General features: G+C 45.9%; 1 protein-coding gene across 1 annotated transcript in view; it reads right to left on the bottom strand.

Moving 5' to 3' along the window:
* Nucleotides 1-21,607, bottom strand: part of nipblb (NIPBL cohesin loading factor b) — a 690,432-nt gene that overhangs the window by 243,326 nt on the left and 425,499 nt on the right. Inside the window, exon 26 of the mRNA XM_067977852.1 lies at nt 14,386-14,518. Coding sequence (XP_067833953.1) covers nt 14,386-14,518 — 133 coding nt within the window. The remainder of the gene's footprint in view (nt 1-14,385; nt 14,519-21,607) is intronic.

The following is a 21,607-nucleotide window of genomic DNA, read 5'->3' as shown; positions in this document are numbered from 1 at the left end:
GAACCAGTGTTTTATAAAGGTTCATCATAACTTCCTTGATTTTGTACTTTATGCCTCTATTTATAAAGCCCAGGATCCCATATGTTTTTTTTGACCACTTTCTCAACCTGCCACCTTCAACAATTTATGCACGCATACCCCCCAGATCTCTCTGTTCTCCACCCCTTTTAGAATTGTGCCCTCTAATTTATGTTGCCTCTCCTCATTTTTCCTACCGAAATGCATCACCTCGCATTTTTCCGTGTTAAACTTCATCTGCCACGTGTCCGGCCAAGCCACCAGAGTGTCAATGTCCTCTTGAAGTTTATCGCTACCGTTCCAAATTTTGTGTCATCCGCAAATTTTGAAATTGTGCCCTGTACACCCAAGTCCAAGTCATTAATATATATCAAGAAAAGCAGTGGTCCCAGCACTGACCACTGGGGAACACCACTGTACACCTCCCTCCAGTCCGAAAAACAACCGTTCACCACTACTCTCCGATTCCTGTCACTTAGCCAATTTTGTATCCATGTTGCTATTGTCTCCTTTATTCCACGGGCCGCAATCTTAATAGCAAGCCTATCATGTGACACTTTATCAAACACTTTTTGAAACTCCATATACACCACATCAACTGCATTACCCTCATCTACCCTCTGTTACCTCATCAAAAAACTCTTATCAAGTTGGTTAAACACAATTTGCCTTTCATAAATCCGTGCTGGCTTTCCCTAATCAATCCACCCTCGTCCAAGTGACTGTTAATTCTGTCCCAATTATTGTTTCCACAAGTTTCCCCACCACTGAGGTTAAACTGACTGTCCTTTAGTTGCTGGGTTTATCCTTACACCTTTTTGAACAAGGGTGTAACATTTGCAATTCTCCAGTCCTCTGGCACCACCCCCGTATCTAAGGATGTTTGGAAGATTATGGCCAGTACCTCTGCAATTTCCACCCTTACTTCCCTCACCAACCTAGGATGCATCCCATCCAGACCGGGTGATTTAGATATGTTACATACAGCTAGCCTTTCTAGTACCTCTTCTTTCTCAGTTTTTAAGTCCATCCAGTATCTTAGCTATATCTTCCTTTACTCTGGCAGCATCTTCTTCCTCGGTAAAGGCCGATGCAAAGGAGGATTGGAAGATTGTGGCCAGAGCCTCCATTATCTCCACCCTTACTTCCCTCAGCAACCTAGGATGCATCCCAACTGGTCAGGGTAACTTTTCTACAGTGAGCACAGCCACCCTTTTAACTAATGTTTTAAAATGATGAGGCGATTGGACAAAGTCCAGTTGGATAGTGATGGTAGAACGAGGGAACACGCCTGTAAAGCCTGCAGGCCAAGAGTCAGATGGATGCCAGGGAGTGTTTCTTTTCATAGGGAGTCACTGTCCTTTGGAACAAACTGCTAAGATAGTTATCAGAGCATGCGATAAGAACTGGGGAATGGGACTAATTGAACAGCTCTTTCAAAGAGCCAGCACAGGCACGATGATACATGTGGTGAGTATGGAATCACCAAAATTGTTTATAAGGGAACTTGGCAGGTTCCTCAGAGAAGCTGCAAGTTCGCTGTGACTGCAAGGACTCTCACAGAACCCTGCTGGTCTGATTGCCTTGGAGAGTCAGTGAGAACTTTCCTCTACTTGGCCACTGTTTACTCCGCCTGTCCCAGGAGATAGGGTGTTTAGGGAATGAGTGAACGGTGTGCGAGGTTGCACCACCTACTGCACGGGGCAGGCTTTTCTTGTCTTCCCTTTTATATTATGAAATCGTTCCTTGTGACTTCTCCTCTGCTACCCTATCCTTCAGCCAGCTGCTAATCCATGTGCTCATCTCACCCTCGACATCAACAGACGTTAGTTTGCCTCAAGTGGAATGCACCATCATGTGCAATCCCTCATCAATTTAGGGCATCACCCCCTCAAACAAAGCCTGATGACCGGACCGATCAACCCTTCCAATATCGCTACCTGCAGGACAGACCCACCAGAGGTGGCGGTACAGTGATATACAGTCAGGAGGGAGTGGCCCTGGGAGTCCTCAACATTGACTCTGGACCCCATGAAATCTCATGGCATCAGGTCAAACATGGGCAAGGAAACCTCCTGCTGATTACCACCTACCGTCCTCCCTCAGCTGATGAATCAGTCCTCCTCCATGTTGAACACCACTTGGAGGAAGCACTGAGGGTAGCAAAGGCACAAAATGTACTCTGGGTGGGGGACTTCAATGTCCATCACCAAGAGTGGCTCGGTAGCACCACTACTGACCGAGCTGGCCGAGTCCTGAAGGACATAGCTGCTAGACTGGGCCTGCGGCAGGTGGTGAGCGAACCAACACGAGGGAAAAACTTACTTGACCTCGTCCTCACCAATCTACCTGTCGCAAATGCATCTGTCCATGACAGTATTGGTAGGAGTGACCACCGCACAGTCCTCGTGGAGATGAAATCCCGTCTTCGCACTGAGGACACCATCCAACGTGTTGTGTGGCACGACCACCGTGCTAAATGGGATAGATTCAGAACAGATCCAGCAGCTCAAAACTGGGCATCCATGAGGCGCTGTGGGCCATCAGCAGCAGCAGAATTGTATTCCAGCACAATCTGTAACCTCATGGCCCGGCATATTCCTCACTCTACCATTACCAACAAGCCAGGGGATCAACCCTGGTTCAATGAGGAGTGTAGAAGAGCATGCCAGGAGCAGCACCAGGCGTACCTAAAAATGAGGTGCCAACCTGGTGAAGCTACAACTCAGGACTACATGCATGCTGAACAGCGGAAGCAACATGCTATAGACAGAGCTAAGCGATTCCACAACCAACAGATCAGATCAAAGCTCTGCAGTCCTGCCACATCCAGTCGTGAATGGTGGTGGACAATTAAACAACTAACGGGAGGAGGAGGCTCTGCAAACATCCCCATTCTCAATGATGGCGGAGTCCAGCACGTGAGTGCAAAAGACAAGGCTGAAGCGTTTGCAACCATCTTCAGCCAGAAGTGCCGAGTGGATAATCCATCTCAGCCTCCTCCCGATATCCCCACCATCACGGAAGCCAGTCTTCGGCCAATTCAATTCACTCCACATGATATCAAGAAACGGCTGAGTGCACTGGATACAGCAAAGGCTATGGGCCCCGACAACATCCCAGCTGTAGTGCTGAAGACTTGTGCTCCAGAACGAGCTGCGCCTCTAGCCAAGCTGTTCCAGTACAGCTACAACACTGGCATCCACCCGACAATGTGGAAAATTGCCCAGGTATGTCCTGTCCACAAAAAGCAGGACAAATCCAATCCGGCCAATTACCGCCCCATCAGTCTACTCTCAATCATCAGCAAAGTGATGGAAGGTGTCGTCGACAGTGCTATCAAGCGGCACTTACTCACCAATAACCTGCTCACCGATGCTCAGTTTGGGTTCCGCCAGGACCACTCGGCTCCAGACCTCATTACAGCCTTGGTCCAAACATGGACAAAAGAGCTGAATTCCAGAGGTGAGGTGAGAGTGACTGCCCTTGACATCAAGGCAGCATTTGACCGAGTGTGGCACCAAGGAGCCCTAGTAAAATTGAAGTCAATGGGAATCAGGGGGAAAACTCCTGTGGCTGGAGTCATACCTAGCACAAAGGAAGATGGTAGTGGTTGTTGGAGGCCAAGTATCTCAGCCCCAGGGCATTGCTGCAGGAGTTCCTCAGGGCAGTGTCCTTGGCCCAACCATCTTCAGCTGCTTCATCAATGACCTTCCCTCCATCATAAGGTCAGAAATGGGGATGTTCGCTGATGACTGCACAGTGTTCAGTTCCATTCGCAACCCCTCAGATAATGAAGCAGTCCGAGCCCGCATGCAGCAAGACCTGGACAACATCCAGGCTTGGGCTCATAAGTGGCAAGTAACATTCGCGCCAGATAAGTGCCAGGCAATGACCATCTCCAACAAGAGAGAGTCTGACCACCTCCCCTTGACATTCAACGGCATTACCATCGCCGAATCCCCCACCATCAACATCCTGGGGGTCACCATTGACCAGAAACTTAACTGGACCAGCCATATAAATACTGTGGCTACGAGAGCAGGTCAGAGGCTGGGTATTCTGCGGCGAGTGACTCACCTCCTGATTCCCCAAAGCCTTTCCACCATCTACAAGGCACAAGTCAGGAGTGTGATGGAATACTCTCCACTTGCCTGGATGAGTGCAGCTCCAACAACACTCAAGAAGCTCGACACCATCCAAGATAAAGCAGCCCGCTTGATTGGCACCCCATCCACCACCCTAAACATTCACTCCCTTCACCACCGGCGCACTGTGGCTGCAGTGCGCACCATCCACAGGATGCACTGCAGCAACTCGCCAAGGCTTCTTCAACAGCACCTCCCAAACCCGCGACCTCTACCACCTAGAAGGACAAGGGCAGCAGGCGCATGGGAACAACACCACCTGCACGTTCCCCTCCAAGTCACACACCATCCCGACTTGGAAATATATCGCCGTTCCTTCATTGTCGCTGGGTCAAAATCCTGGAACTCCCTTCCTAACAGCACTGTGGGAGAACCGTCACCACACGGACTGCAGCGGTTCAAGAAAGCGGCTCACCACCACCTTCTCAAGGGCAATTAGGGATGGGCAATAAATGCCGGCCTTGCCAGCGACGCCCACATCCCGTGAACGAATAAAAAAAAAAAAATTTAAGGATTTCATATTGATGCATATCCAGTTGCGATCTGCTAATTAATTCCATAGGTTTCCGAATTACAGGTCTCCATAATATCATAGAATCAAAGTACTTGGAATACTGTGTCCAGTTCTGGTCACCCTATTATAGAAAGGATATTATTAAACTAGAAAGAGTGCAGAAAAGATTTACTAGGATGCTACCGGGACTTGATGGTTTGACTTACAGGGAGAGGTTAGACAGACTGGGACTTTTTTCCCTGGAGAGTAGGAGGTTTAGGGGTGATCTTATAGAAGTCTATAAAATAATGAGGGGCATAGATAAGGTAGATAGTCAAAATCTTTTCCCAAAGGTAGGGGAGTCTATAACGAGGGGGCATAGATTTAAGGTGAGAGGGGAGAGATACAAAAGGGTCCAGAGGGGCAATTTTTTCACTCAAAGGGTGGTGAGTGTCTGGAACGAGCTGCCAGAGGCAGTAGTAGAGGCGGGTACAATTTTGTCTTTTAAAAAGCATTTGGACAGTTACATGGGTAAGATGGGTATAGAGGGATATGGGCCAAGTGCAGGCAATTGGGACTAGCTTAGTGGTATAAACTGGGCGACATGGACATGTTGGGCCGAAGGGCCTGTTTCCATGTTGTAACTTCTATGATTCTATGCTCCTCCTGCACTATGTGGGAAGTCATGGACACTATAGGTACCCCTGGTGACCATGTGTGCAGGAAGTGTATCCAACTGCAGCTACTGGCTAACTGCATTTCGGAGCTGGAGCTGTGGATGGATTTACTGTGGAGCATCCGCGATACTGAGACTATCGTGGATAGCACGTTCAGTGAGGTGGTCACACCGCAGGTAAAGATCACGCAGGCAGAAAGGAAATGGGTGACTGCCAGGCAGAGTAAAAGGACGAGGCAGGTAGAACAGGAGTCCCCTGGGGCCATCTCCCTCTCAAACAGATATTCCGCTTTGGATACTGTTGGGGGAGATGGCTTATCAGGGGAAAGCAGCAAGAGCCAAGTTCGGGGCACCACGGGTGTCTCAGCTGCACAGGAGGGGAGGAATAAGAGTGGCAGGGCTATAGTGATAGGAGATTCAATTGTAAGGGGAACAGATAGGTGTTTCTGCGGCCGCAAACGTGACTCCAGGATGGTATGTTGCCTCCCTGGTGCTAGGGTGAAGGATGTCACGGAGCGGCTGCAGGGCATTCTGGAGGGGGAGGGTGAACAGCCAGTAGTCGTGGTCCATATCAGTACCAACGACATAGGTTAAAAAATGGGATGAGGTCCTGCAAGGTGAATTGAAGGAGTTAGAAGATAAATTAAAAAGCAGGACCTCAAAGGTAGTGATCTCAAGATTACGACCGGTGCCACGTGCTAGTGAGTATAGGAACAGGAGAATAGACCAGACGAATTCGTGGCTGTAGGGATGGATTTAGATTCCTGGGACATTGGGACCAGTTCTGGGGAAGGTGGGACCTGTACAAGCGGGACGGGTTACACCCGAGCAGGACCGGGACCAATGTCCTCGTGGGGGTGTTTGCTAGTGCTGTTGGGGAAGGTTTAAACTCGAGTGGCAGGGGGGTGGGAACCTGAGCAGGGGGAAACAAGGATAGAAACAAGACAGAAAGAGAAGAAGCAATAGTGGAAGGCAGAGAAAACAAGTGTGAAAAACAAATAGGGCCATAGTGCAAAATAAAACTAAGATGACTAGCAATCTTAAAAAGACAAGTCTAAAGGCATTGTGTCTTAATTCATCGAGCTTATTGCGAATGCTGCGTGCATCAACAGCGCAGATAGATATTAACGGTTATGATATAGTTGCGATTACGGAGACATGGCTGCAGGGCGACCAAGGATGGGAACTGAACATCCAGGTGTATTCAATATTTAGGAAGGACAAGTAAAAAGGGAAAGGAGGTGGGGTAGCGTTGTTAGTAAAGGAGGAAATCAATGCAATAGTGAGGAAGGATATTGGCTCGGAAAATCACGATGTGGAATCTGTATGGGTGGAGCTAAGAAACACCAAGGGGCAGAAAACGTTGGTTGTCTATAGGCCCCCAAACAGTAGTGGAGATGTAGGGGAGGGCATTAAACAGGAAATGAGAGACGCATGCAAGAAGGGTACAACTATAATCATGGGTGACTTTAATCTACATATAGATTGGTCAAACCAAATTAGCAATAATACTGTGGGGGAGGAATTCCTGGAGTGTGTATGTGATGGTTTTCTAGACCAATACGTTGAGGAGCCAACTGGAGAACAGGTGATCCTAGACTGGGTATTGTGCAATGAGAAAGGATTAATTAACAATCTTGTTGTGTGAGGTCCCTTAGAGAAGAGCGACCATAACATGATAGAATTCCTCATTAAGATGGAGAGTGAAGTAGTTGAATCCGAAACAAGGGTCCTGAATCTAAATAAAGGAATTACGAAAGTAAGTGGTGCGAGTTGGCTATAATAGATTGGAGAACTTTACTAAAAGGGATGATGGTGGATAGGCAATGGCTAATATTTAAAGAACGTGTGCAGGAATTACAACAATTATTCATTCTGTCTGGCGCAAAAATAAAACAAGAAAGTTGGCTCAACTGTGGCTTACAAAAGAAATTAGGAATAGTATTAGATCCAAAGAGGGGCCCATTCTGGGACAGGAGGGACCTGTACAAGCTGGGACCATTGTCCTCGCGGGGAGGTTCACTAATGCTGTGGGGGAGGGTTTACTCATTTGGCAGGTGGATGGGCACCAGGATGAAACATTAGAGAGGAGAAACGAGGTGAACAGAGGACTGGGAGGAACAAGTAGCACTAGAGTAAAGAATAGTTCAGAAATAGGAGGGGTCAGATAGGGGACAAATACGAGGCAGTCTAAGATGAGATTGGAGTGCATGTGCGTAAATGCACGTAGCGTGATGAATAAGGTTGGTGAGCTGCAGGCTCACATCGTCACATGGGAATATGATATCGTGGCAATAACACAGACCTGGCTCAAAGGAGGAGAGGATTGGGGACTTAATATGCTTGGCGATAAAGGTATTCAGTTCTAAGCCATAAGAAATAGGAGCAGGAGTAGGCCATATGGCCCTTCAGCTCCATTTTAACGCCATATCCCCATATCCCTTGATTCCCCTAATGTCCAAAAATCTACCAATTTCAGCCTTGAATATACTCAAGGCCTCAGCATCCACAGCCCTCTGGGGTAGCGAATTCCAAAGATTCCCAATCCTCTGGAAAGATAAGGAAGGAAAGCAAGGTTGGGTTGGGGGGGACGGGGGACGGGGGTGTGGTGGCAGTGCTGATCAAAGAAACTATTATAGCACTGGAAAGGGATGATATAGTTAAGCGTCAAAGGCAGAATCTATTTGGTTCGACGTAAGGAACAATAGAGGTGCTATTGCACTACTGGGTGTATACTATGGGCCACCCAATAGTGGGAAGGAGGTAGAGGAGAACATTTGCATTACAGAAAGGTGCAAGAACTAGAGTAGTGATAATGGGGGACTTCAATTACCCCAATACAGGCCGGGACAGTAACAGTGTAAAGGACCAAGAGGGGGAGGAATTCCTGAAACGTGTACATGAGAACTTATTGGAACAGTGTGTTTCCAGCCCAACCAGAGGAAGCATTTCTGCATCTAGACCTGGAGAATTAAGTGGGGAAAGTGGAGCATGTTTCAGTGGGGGAACATTTGGGGAACAGTGATCATAATATCATTAGGTCTAGAATAGTTATGGAAAAGGAACAATCAAATGTAAAAATATTTAACTGGAAGAGAGCTAATTTCAGTGAGTTAAAAGGGGATCTTGCCCAGGTGGACTGGAGTCACAAATTGGCAGGCAAGACAGTAATTGACAATGGGGGGCCTTCAAGGAGGAGTGGGATTGGGGAAAGAGTAGTCACATTCCCACAAGGGGGAAAGGAAGGGCATCCAAAGCTAGAGCTCCCTGGATGACTAAAGATATCGAGATTAAAATGAAAAGGGAATAAGAGGGGCAAAGAGAAAGTATGAGAATAGATTAGTGGCTAACAGAAAAGGGAGGCTGAAAGTCTTTTGTAAACATGTAAATAGTAAAAGGGTAGTTAAAGGAAGATTTGGGCTGATTAGGGACAAAAAAGGAGATCTTCTTATAGAGGAAGAGGGCATGGCTGAGACACTAAATGAATACTTTGCATCCATCTTCATTAGAGAAGAGGATGCTGCCAATGTAGCAGTAAAGGAGGAGGTAGTAATGATACTGGATAGGCTAAGCATAGAGAAAGAGGAAGTACATAAAAGATTGGCAGTACTCAAATTACAAAAGTCTCCCGGTCCAGATGGAATGCATCCTCGGTTACTGAGGGAAGTAAGGGTAGAAATTGCAGAAGCTCAGGGCACAATCTTCCAATCATCCTTAGATATAGGGATGGTGCTGGAGGACTGCAAATGTTACACCATTGTTCAAAAAAGGGGAGATGGATAACCCCGGCAATTACAGGCCAGTCAGCATAACGTCAGTGCTGGGGAAACCTTTAGAGACAATAATCAGAGACAAAATTAATTACCACTTGGAAAAGTATGGGCTAATAAATGAAAGTTATTACAGATTTGTTGAAGGGAAATCGTGTTTAACTAACATGATTCAGTCGTTTGATGAAGTAACGGAGAGGGTTGATGAGGGTAGTATGGTTGATGTTGTGCATATGGACTTTCAAAAGGCATTTGATAAAGTACCACATAATAGATTTGTTAGCAAAATTAAAGCCCATGGGATTAAAGGGACAGTGGCAGCGTGGATACAGAATTGGCTAGGGGACAGAATGCAGGGAGAATCATAGAAAATAGGAGCAAGAGTAGGCCATTCGGCCCTTGTCCGCCATTCAAATGATCATGGCTGATCATCTAACTCAGTACCCTGTTCCCACTTTTTCCCCATATCCCTTGATCCCTTTAGCATTAAGAAATATATCTATCTCCTTCTTGAATATATTTAGTGACTTGGCCTCCACTGCCTTTTGTGGTAGAGAATTCCACAGGTTCACCACCCTCTGAGTGAAGAAATTTCTCCTTATTTGGGTTCTAAATGGCATTCCCCGTATCCTGAGGCTGTGACCCCTGGTTCTGGACTCCCCATCCATCGGGAACATCCTCCCTGCATCTAGGAACATAGGAACAGGAGTAGGCCATTCAGCCCCTCGTGCCTTCTCCGCCATTTGATAAGATCATGGCAGATCTGTGATCTAGCTCCATATACCTGCCTTTGGCCCATATCCCTTAATACCTTTGGTTGCCAAAAAGCTATCTATCTCACATTTAAATTTAGCAATTGAGCTAGTATCAATTGCCGTTTGCGGAAGAGAGTTCCAAACTTCTACCACCCTTTGTGTGTAGAAATGTTTTCTAATCTCACTCCTGAAAGGTCTGGCTCTAATTTTTAGACTGTGCCCCCTACTCCTAGAATCCCCAACCAGTGGAAATAGTTTCTCTCTATCCACCCTATCCGTTCCCCTTAATATCTTATAAACTTCGATCAGATCACCCCATAACCTTCGAAACTCTGGAGAATACAACCCCAATTTGTGTAATCTCTCCTCGTAACTTAACCCTTGAAGTCCGGGTAATATTCTAGTAAACCGACGCTGCACTCCCTCCAAGGCCAATACGTCCCTCCGAAGGTGCGGTGCCCAGAACTGCTCACAGTACTCCAGGTGCGGTCTAACCAGGGTTTTGTATAGCTGCAGCATAACTTCTGCCCCCTTGTACTCTAGTCCTCTAGATATAAAGGCCAGCATTCCATTAGCCTTATGCATTATTTTCTGCACCTGTTCATGACACTTCAATGATCTATGTACCTGAACCCCCAAGTCCCCTTTGGACATCCACAGTTTTTAACTTTTTACCATTTAGAAAGTAAAATCTAGTCTGTCTAGTCCTGTTAGAATTTTATATGTTTCGATGAGATCACCTCTCATTCTTCTAAACTCTAGTGAATATAGGCCTAGTCGACCCAATCTCTCCTCATACGTCAGTCCTGCCATCCCAGGAATCAGTCTGGTAAACCATTGTTGAGTAGTGGTGAATGGTTGTTTCAGTCTGGAGGGAAGTATACAGTGGTGTGCCCCAGGGGTCAGTATTAGAACAACTGCTCTTTTTGATTTATACTAATTACCTGGATTTGGGTATAGAGGGTTTAATTTCAAAGTTTGCAGATGACACAAAACTCGGGACTGTAGTAAACACTGTGGAGGATAGTAACAGACTTCAGGAGGAGAGACAGACTGGTGAAATGGGCAGACATGTGGCAGATGAAATTTAATGCAGAGAATGTGAAGTGATCCATTTTGGTAGGAAGAATGAGGAGAGGCAATACAAACTGAATGGTACAAATTTAAAGGGGGTGCAGGAACAGAGAGACCTGGGGTTGTACAGTCACAAATCGTTGTAGGTGGCAGGACAAGTTAAGTAGGCTATTTAAAAAACCATATGGAATCCTGGACTTTATTTATAGAGGGATAGAGTACAAAAGCAAGGAAGTTACGCTAAATCTTTATAAAAGACAGGTTAGGCTTCAGCTGGAGTATTGTGTTCAATTCTGGGCACCACATTTTAGGAAGGATGTCAAGGCCGTAGAGAGGATGCAGAAGAGATTTACTAGAATGGTGCCAGGGATGGGGGACTTCAGTTATGTGTAGAGACTGGAGAAGCTGGGATTGTTCTCCTTAGAACAGAGAAGGTTAAGGGGAGATTTAATAGAGGTGTTCAAAATTATGAACTGTTTCCAGTGGCAGAAGGATCGGTAGCCAGAGGATACAGATTTAAGGTGGTTGGCAAAAGAGCCAGAGGCGATATGAGGATTTTTTTTATATGCAGTGAGTTTTTATGATCTGGAATGCACTGCCTGAAAGGGCGGTGAAAGCAGATTCAATAATAACTTTCAAAAGGGATTTTTTTAAATTCATGGGATGTGGGCGTCGCTGCCGAGGCCAGCATTTATTGCCCATCCCTAATTGCCCTTGAGAAGGTGGTGGTGAGCCGCCTTCTTGAACCGCTGCAGTCCGTGTGGTGAAAGTTCTCCCACAGTGCTGTTAGGAAGGGAGTTCCAGGATTTTGACCCAGCGACGGTGAAGGAACGGCGATATATTTCCAAGTTGGGATGGTGTGTGACTTGGAGGGGAACGTGCAGGTGGTGTTGTTCCCATGTGTCTGCTGCTCTTGTCCTTCTAGGTGGTAGAGGTCGCGGGTTTGGGAGGAGCTGTCGAAGAAGCCTTGGCGAGTTGCTGCAGTGCATCCTGTGGATGGTACACACTGCAGCCACAGTGCACCAGTGGTGAAGGGAGTGAATGTTTAGGGTGGTGGATGGGGTGCCAATCAAGCGGGCTGCTTTGTCCTGGATGGTGTCGAGTTTCTTGAGTGTTGTTGGAGCTGCACTCATCCAGGCAAGTGGAGAGGATTCCATCACACTCCTGACTTGTGCCTTGTAGATGGTGGAATGGCTTTGGGGAGTCAGGAGGTGAGTCACTCGCCACAGAATACCCAGCCTCTGACCTGCTCTTGTAGCCACAGTATTTATATGGCTGGTCCAGTTAAGTTTCTGGCCAATGGTGACCCCCAGGATGTTGATGGGGGATTCGGTGATGGTAATGCCGTTGAATGTCAAGGGGAGGTGGTCAGACTCTCTCTTGTTGGAGATGGTCATTGCCTGGCACTTGTCTGGCGTGAAAGTTACTTGCCACATATCAGTCCAAGCCTGGATGTTGTCCAGGTCTTGCTGCACGCGGGCTCGGACTGCTTCATTATTTGAGGGGTTGCGAATGGAACTGAACACTGGATAAATAGTTGAAGGGAAAAAATTTTTACAAGCCTTTGGGGAAAGAGCAGAGGAGTGGGACTAATTGGATAGCTCTTTCAAAGAGCCATCACAAACATTATATCATAGTATGTTACAGCACAGATGGGCCGAATGGCCTCCTCCTGTGCTGTAACATACTATGATACTATGTGGTACTTTATCAAATGCCTTTTCAAAGTCCACATACACAACATGAACCGCACTAGCCTCGTCAACCCTCTCCGTTATTCCATGAAAGAACTCGATCAAGTTAGTCAAACACAAGTTTCCTTCAACAAATCTGTGCTGACTTTCATAAAAACATAAGAAATAGGAGCAGGAGTAGGTCACACGGCCCCTCGAGCCTGCTCCGCCATTCAATCAGATCATGGCTGATCTTCAACCTCAACTCCACTTTCCCGCCCGATCCCCATTTCCCTTGATTCCCCAAGAGTCCAAAACTATCGATCTCAGCCTTGAATATATTCAATGACTCAGCATCCACAGCCTTCTGGGGGGTGAAGAATTCCAAGATTCACAACCCTCTGTGTGACGAAATTCCTCCTCATCTCAGTCTTGAATGACCGATCCCTTATCCTGCGATGATGCGCCCTAGACTCACCAGCCAGGGGAAACAATCTCTCAGCATCTACCCTGTCAAGCCCCCTCAGAATCTTATGTTTCAATGAGATCACCTCTCATTCTTCTAAACTCCAGTGAATAGGCCATTCTACTCAATCTCTCCTCATAGGACAACCCTCTCATCCCAGGAATCAATCTGGTGAACCTTCATTGCACCACCTTCAAGTCGAGTATATCCTTCCTTAGATAAAGAGAACAAAACTGTACACAGTACTCCAGGTGATGTCTCACTTAAGCCTTGTACAATTGTAGTAAGACTTCCTTACTCTTGTACTCAAACCCCCTCGCTTTAAAGGCCAACATACCATTTGCTTTTCTAATTGCTTGCTGTACTTGCATGTTAACTTTTTTGTGTTTCTTTTACGAAGACACCCAAATCTGTCTCAACACCAACATTCAATAGTTTCTCAACATTTAAAAAATATTCTGTTTTTCCATTCTTCCTACCAAAGTGAATAACCTCACATTTCCCCACATTATACTCCATCTGCCACCTTCTTGACCACTCGCTTAACCTGTCTATATCCCTTTGCAGACTCTGTGTCCTCCTCACAGCTTACTTTCCCACCTAGCTTTGTATCGTCAGGAAGCTTGGGATACATTACACTTGGTCCCTTCATATAACTCATTAATATAGATTGTAAATAGCTGAGGCCCAAGCACCGATCCTTGCAGCACCCGCTAGTTACAGCCTACCAACATGAAAATGACCCTTTTATCCCTACTCTGTTTTCTATCCGTTAACCAACCCTCTATCAATGCTAATATATTACCCGCAACCTCATGAGCCCTTATTGAATGCCTTTTGAAAATCCAAATATACGACATACACTGGTTCCCTTTTATCTACCCTGCTAGTTACATCCTCAAAGCCCCTCCGATTTGTCAAACACGATTTCCCTTTCATAAAACCATGTTGATTCTGCCTAATCATATTCTGATTTTCTAAGTGCTCTGTTACTACTTTCTTAACCTTTCATTTGTTAGCCCATACTTTTCTAATTGCCAATTAATTTTGTCCCTGATTATTGTCTCCGAGTTTCGCCACCACTCACGTTAGACTGACTGGCCTGTAATTGCTGGGTTTATCCATCTCCCCTTTTTGAACGCAGGTGTAACATTTGTAATCTTCCAGTCCTCCGGCATCATCCCCATATCAAAGGGCGAGTGCCTTGGAGGAAAAATAACCATTCCTACTCCTAACTTTTGAATTTTGAACTTGTCAATCAAAACACGAAGCCTCAAACTCACACAGGGGCATTCGTGAAGCAGCATCTTACCAGTAGTCTTCCCAACAGACTCAGCAACAATTCTGCTGCTGGCCACTCAGGTTTGTTAACAGTGGAAAGGAGATCCTGAACAAAATTTTCGAAGAGCGGTCTGTAATCCTCTTCTCCTTGCTTACTACCACACCTACAGGAAGCAACAGGGAAATTCATTACTGATCACCAGCACAACGGCTGAGCACAAACACTGTGTTTACAAACACTCCCTCACAGAGAACGCCCCAGGTAGTGTGTACACAAATACTTCCTCACAGTCCCTAACCCAGATACTGTGTATACAAACACACTCTCTCAGTGATTGCTCCAGATACTGTGTACACAAACACTGCCTCACAACGCTCCTTCTAGGTACAGCATACACAAAGACTCCCTCACAATGCTCCTCCTCGGTACTGTGTACACAACACTGCCTCACTGTGCTCACCCCAGGTACTGCGTATACAAACACTCCCTCTCATTGCACGCTCCAGGTACTGCGCATACAAACACTTCCTCACAGTCCTCATCCGAGGTAATGTATACAAACATTCCCCCTCAGTCCTCGATCCAGGCACTGAGTACACAAACACTCCCTCACTGATCCCCCATGTGCTGTACAGACAATACTCCCTCACAGTCCTCGTCCAAATATTGTATACACACTCACTCACTCAACGTTTTTCCTAGCCACTGCGTATACCATCACTCCCTCACTGTGCTCCTCCCATAAGAAAATAAGAAGTTAGAACAGGAGTGGGCCACAGCCCCTCGAGCCAGCTCCGCCTTTCAGTAAGATCATGGTTGATCTGCTACCTCAACTCCATTTTAAGGCTCTAACCCCCATTTCCCTTGATTCCCTTAGTGTCCAAATATTCATCGATCTCAGTCTTGAATACACTCAATGACTGAGCATCCACAGCCCTCTGGTGTACAGAATTCCAAAGATTCACAACCCTGAGCGAAGAAACTTTTCCTCATCTCAGTCCTGAATGTCTGACCCCTTATCCTGAGACAATGCCCCCTCGTTCTAGACTCTCCAGCCAGGAGTAACAATCTCTGAGCATCTACCCGATTCAAGTGCCCTAAGAATTATATACGTTTCAATGAGATCACCTCTCATTCTTCTAAACTCCAGATAATATAGGCCCATTCTATTCAATCTACTAACATATGTACGAACATACGAATTAAGAGCAGTAGGCCATTCGATCCCTCGAGCCTGCTCTACCGTTTGATAAGACCATGGCTGATCTGATTGTGACCTCAACCCTACTTTCTCGTCGACCTACTATAACCTTTGACTCAGCCTTAAAAATATTCAATGACCCTGCCTCCACCGCTCTCTGGGGAAGGGAGTTCCACAGACTCACGACCATCAGAGAAAATTTCTCCTCATCTCTGTCTTAAATGGGAGACACCTTATTTTTAAACTGTGGCCCCTAGTTCTAGTCTCTCCCACAAGGGGAAACATCCTCTCAGCATCTACCCCTTCTCGTCCCCTCAGGATCTTATATGTTTCAGTAAGATCACCTCTCATTCTTCTAAACTCCAATGTATACAGGCCCAACTTGTCCAACCTTTCCTCATAAGATAACCCCCTTATCCCAGGAATCAGTCGAGTGAACCTTCTCTGAACCGCCTCCAAAGCAATTACGTCCTTTCTTAAATAAGGAGACTAAAACTGCACACAGTATTCTAGATGTGGTCTCACCAATGCCCTGTACAACTGTAGCAAAACATCTCTACTTTTATATTGCAAGGGGAATGGAATATAAGACAATATTCCATTTGCCTTCCTAATCACTTGCTGTACCTGCATACTAACTTTTTGTGATTCATGTACTCGGACACCCAGATCCCTCTGTACCTCAGAGCTCTGCAATCTCTCTCCATTTATATAATATACAGCTTTTCTATTCCTCCTGCCAAAGTGGACAAGTTCACATTTTCCCACATTATACTCCATCTGCCAAATTTTTGCCCACTCACTTAACCTATCTATATCCCTTTGCAGACTCCTTATGTCCTCTTCACAATTTACTTTCCTACCTTTGTGTCATCAGCAAATTTAGCAACCATACATTCGGTCCCTTCATCCAAGTCATTGATATAGATTGTAAATAGTTGAGGCCCAAGCACTGATCCCTGTGGCACTCCACTCGTTACATCTTGTCAACCTAAAAATGACCCATTTATGCCTACTCTCTGTTTCCTGTTAGCTAACCAATCCTTTATCTCTGCTAATATGTTACCCCCTACACCATGGGCTCTTATTTTGTGTAGTAGCCTTTGATGTGGCATCTTGTCAAAAGCCTTCTGGAAATCCAAGTACACCACATCCACAGGATCCCCTTTATCCACGTTGCTAGTTACTTCCTCAAAGAAATCTAATAAATTAGTCAAACGCAATTTCCCTTTCACAAAGCCGTGTTGACGCTGCCTGATTGCATTGAGATTTTCTAACTGCCCTGCAAAAACCTCCTTAATAATAGATTCTAGCATTTTCCCTATGACAGATGTTAAGCTAACTGGCCTGTAGTTTCCTTTCTGTCTCCCTCCTTTCTTGAATAGAGGAGTTACATTCGCTATTTTCCAATCTGATGGGACCCTTCCAGAATCTAGGGAATTTTGGAAAATTAATACCAATGCATCTACTATCTCTGCAGCCACTTCTTTTAAGACCCTAGGATGAAGTCAGTCAGGACCTGGGGACTTGTCAGCTTTTAGTTCTAATAATTTTTTCAAAACCCTTTCCCTGGTGATTGTAAATGTTTTAAGTTCCTCCCTCCCTTTCACCTCTTGATTTACAATTATTTCTGGCATGTTATTTGTATCCTCTACAGTGAAGACGGACGCAAAATATCTGTTCAATTCATCCGCCATTTCCTTATTCCCCAGACTCACTCTCTAGAGGACCAACACTCACTTTACTTACTCTTTTCCTTTTTAAATACCTGTAGAAACTCTATTTCTAGCTAGCTTTCTCTCATACTCTAATTTCTCCCCCCTTATTATTATTTGTCATTCTTTGCTGTTTTTTTATATTCTGTCCAATCTTCTGACCTGCCACTAATCTTCGCGGAATTGTATGCTTTTTCTTTCAATTTGATACTATCTTTAACTTCCTTAGTTAGCCAATGGATCAAACCTCACATTCCAGGAATCAATCTGGTGAACCTTCATTGAACCCCCTTCTGAGGCATGTATACCCTTCCTTAGGCAAGGAGACCAAGACTGTAGACAGTACTCCAAGTGTGATCTAACCATAGAAAAGATACAGCACAGAAGGGGGCCATTCGGGCCATCGTGTCCGCGCCGGCTCGAAGAACAACCAGGTGCCCATTCTAATCCCACCTTCCAGAACCCGGTCCGTAGCCCTGCAGCTTACAGCACTTCAGGTGCAGGTCCAGGTACTTTTTTTAAAAAAAAGAGTTGAGGGTCCCTGCCTCCACCACCAATTCAGGCAGCGAATTCCATACACCCACCACCCTCTGGGTAAAAAAGTTTTTCCTCATGTCCCCTCTAATCCTTCCGCCAATCAGCTTAAATCGATGTCCTCTAGTTCTTGAACTCTCCGCTAGGGGAAACAGGTACTTCCTGTCTACTCTATCTGGGCCCCTCATAATTTTGTACACCTCAATCAAGTCTCCCCTCAGCCTCCGCTGCTCCAAGGAAAACAACCCCAGCCTATCCAATCTCTCCTCGTAGCTGCAATTTTCAAGCCCTGGCAACATTCTTGTAAATCTTCTCTGCACTCTCTCCACAGCAATTACGTCCTTCCTGTAATGTGGTGACCAGAACTGTGCACAATACTCCAGCTGTGGCCTTACCAGCGTTTTATACAGTTCCATCATTACATCCCTGCTTTTGTATTCTATGATGTGGAGATGCCGGTGATGGACTGGGGTGGACAAATGTAAGGAATCTTACAACACCAGGTTATAGTCCAGTTGGACTATAACCTGGTGTTGTAAGATTCCTTACATTTGTATTCTATACCTCGGCTAATAACGGAGAGCATTCCGTATGCCTTCTTCACAACCTTATCTACCTGTACTGCCACCTTCAGGGACCTGTGCACATGCACTCCAAGGTCTCTCACTTCCTCTGCCCCTCTCAATATATTCCTGTTTACTGCGTATTCCCTTTTACTGTTTGCCCTCCCTAAGTGCATTACCTCACACTTCTCCGGGTTGAACTCCATTTGCCACTTTTCCGCCCACTCCACCAACCCAATGATATCTTCTTGGAGTCCACAGCTATCCTCTTCACTATCAACTACACGGCCAATTTTTGTGTCGTCTGCAAATTTGCCAATCATGCCCCCTACATTCAAGTCCAAATCATTAATATGTACCACAAACAGCAAGGGACCGAAAACTGAGCCCTGTGGCACACCACTGGAAACGGATTTCCATTCACAAAGATATCCATCGACTTTTACCCTTTGTTTCTGTTACTGAGCCAATTTTGGATCCAATTCGCCACATTTCCCTATATCCCATGGGCTTTTACTTTTCTGACCAGTCTGCCATGTGGGACCTTGTCAAATGCCTGACTAAAATCCATGTAGACAACATCCACTGCACTACCCTCATCAATCCTCCTTGTCACTTCCGCAAAGAATTCAATCAGATTTGTAAGGCATGACCTTCCCTGAACAAATCGGGGTACAGAATCTTCAGGCGAGACAGAGGGGGAGGTATAAGAGGAGGGGGGGTCGCAATATTAATTAAAGAATCAATTACTGCCATAAGGAGGGATGATATATTAGCAGGTTCCTCTAATGAGGCCATATGGGTGGAGCTTAAAAACAAAAAGGGGGCAAGCACTTTGATGGGAGTGTACTATAGGCCCCCAAACAGTCAGGGGGAGATAGAGGAACAGATATGTAGGCAAATCTCAGAAAATTGTGCAAATAATAGGGTAATAATAGTGGGGGATTTCAACTTCCCCAATATTAACTGGGATACTCAGAGAGTAAAAGGCTTAGAGGGTACAAAATTCTTAACGTGCATCCAGGAGAGCTTTTTGAGCCAGCATGTAGAAAGTCCTACAAGAGAGGGGGCGGTACTGGACCTAATTCTAGGGAATGTGGCCGGCCAAGTGGAAGAAGTGCTAGTAGGTGAGCACTTTGGTGACAGTGACCATAATTCGGTGAGATTTAAGGTGGTCATGGAAAAGGACAGGGAGGGGCCGGAAATAAAGGTTCTAAATTGGGGGAAGGCCGATTTTAATAGGATAAGGCAGGATCTGGCCAAAATGGACTGGGATCAGCTGCTTGTAGGAAAATCCGCATCGGAGCAATGGGAGTCTTTCAGAAGGGAGATTGAGACCATACAATGGCAACATGTTCCCGTAAAGGTCAAGGGTGGTTCCAAGAACTCCAGGGAACCTTGGATGTCAGGGGATATACGAGAATGGATTAGGAAAAAAAGGAGGGCTTTTGGCAGATACAAAAGGCTAAAGACGGAGGAAGCCCTAGAGGAGTACAAAAAGTGCAGGGGGATACTTAAAAAAGAAATTAGGAGATCAAGGAGGGGCCATGAAATAACACTGGCGAGCAAAATAAAGGAAAATCCTAAGATGTTTTATAAGTATATTAAGGGTAAGAGGATGACTAGGGAAAAAATAGGGCCCATTAGGGACAAAAATGGCAATCTGTGTGTGGAGCCAGCAGATGTAGGAGGGGTTCTAAATGAATTTTTTGCATCTGTTTTCACTATGGAGAAGGACGATGTAGACATAGAAATACGGCAGGGGGACTGTGATATACTCGAACATGTTAACGTCGAGCGGGAGGAGGTATTGGCGGTTTTAGCAGGCCTAAAAATGGATAAATCCCCAGGCCCGGACGAAATGTATCCCAGGCTACTGTGTGAGGCAAAGGAGGAGATTGCGGGGGCTCTGGCACATATATTCAGAACCTCTCTGGCCACAGGGGATGTGCCAGAGGACTGGAGAACCGCTAATGTAATACCAATATTCAAGAAGGGGAGTAGGGAAAAACCGGGGAACTACAGGCCAGTGAGCCTAACATCAGTGGTAGGAAAATTATTGGAAAAAATTCTGAAGGACAAAATTAGTCTCCACTTGGAGAAGCAAGGATTAATCAGGGATAGTCAACATGGCTTTGTCAAGGGAAGATCATGTCTGACTAATTTGATTGAATTTTTTGAGGGAGTGACTAGGCGTGTGGATGAGGGTAACGCAGTGGATGTGGTATACATGGATTTCAGTAAGGCCTTCGATAAAGTCCCCCACAGGAGACTGGTCAAGAAGGTACGAGCCCATGGAATCCAGGGTGCCTTGGCACTTTGGATACAAAACTGGTTTAGTGGCAGAAGGCAGAGGGTGATGGTCGAAGGTTGTTTTTGTGACTGGAAGCCTGTGGCCAGTGGGGTACCACAGGGATCGGTGCTGGGTCCCTTGCTGTTTGTGGTCTACATTAATGACTTGGATATGAATGTAAAAGGTATGATCAGTAAGTTCGCTGATGATACAAAGATTGGTAGGGTGGTAAATAGCGAGGAGGATAGCCTCAGTCTGCAGGACGATATAGATGGGTTGGTCAGATGGGCGGAACAGTGGCAAATGGAATTTAACCCGGAAAAGTGCGAGGTGATGCACTTTGGAGGGACTAACAAGGCAAGGGAATACACAATGAATGGGAGGACCCTAGGCAAGACAGAGGGTCAGAGGGATCTTGGTGTGCAAGTTCACAGATCCCTGAAGGCGGCGGAACAGGTAGATAAGGTGGTAAAGAAGGCATATGGGATACTTGCCTTTATTAGCCGAGGCATAGAATACAAGAGCAAGGAGGTTATGATGGAGCTGTATAAAACACTGGTTAGGCCACAGCTGGAGTACTGTGTGCAGTTCTGGTCGCCACACTACAGGAAGGATGTGATCGCTTTGGAGAGGGTGCAGAGGAGATTCACCAGGATGTTACCAGGGCTGGAGCGCTTCAGCTATGAAGAGAGACTGGGAAGATTGGGTTTGTTTTCCTTGGAGCAGAGGAGGCTGAGGGGGGACATGATTGAGGTGTACAAAATTATGAGGGGCACAGATAGGATGGATACTAAGGAGCTTTTTCCCTTCGTTGAGGGTTCTATAACAAGGGGACATAGATTCAAGGTAAAAGGCGGGAGGTTTAGAGGGGATTTGAGAAAGAACTTTTTCACCCAGAGGGTGGTTGGAGTCTGGAACTCACTGTCTGAAAGGGTTGTGGAGGCAG

Source organism: Heptranchias perlo, unplaced genomic scaffold, assembly GCF_035084215.1.
Source record: "Heptranchias perlo isolate sHepPer1 unplaced genomic scaffold, sHepPer1.hap1 HAP1_SCAFFOLD_182, whole genome shotgun sequence".
Lineage (NCBI taxonomy): Eukaryota > Metazoa > Chordata > Chondrichthyes > Hexanchiformes > Hexanchidae > Heptranchias > Heptranchias perlo.
The sequence above is the reverse complement of the archived record's forward strand: the minus strand, read 5'-3'. Positions and strand labels throughout refer to the sequence as shown.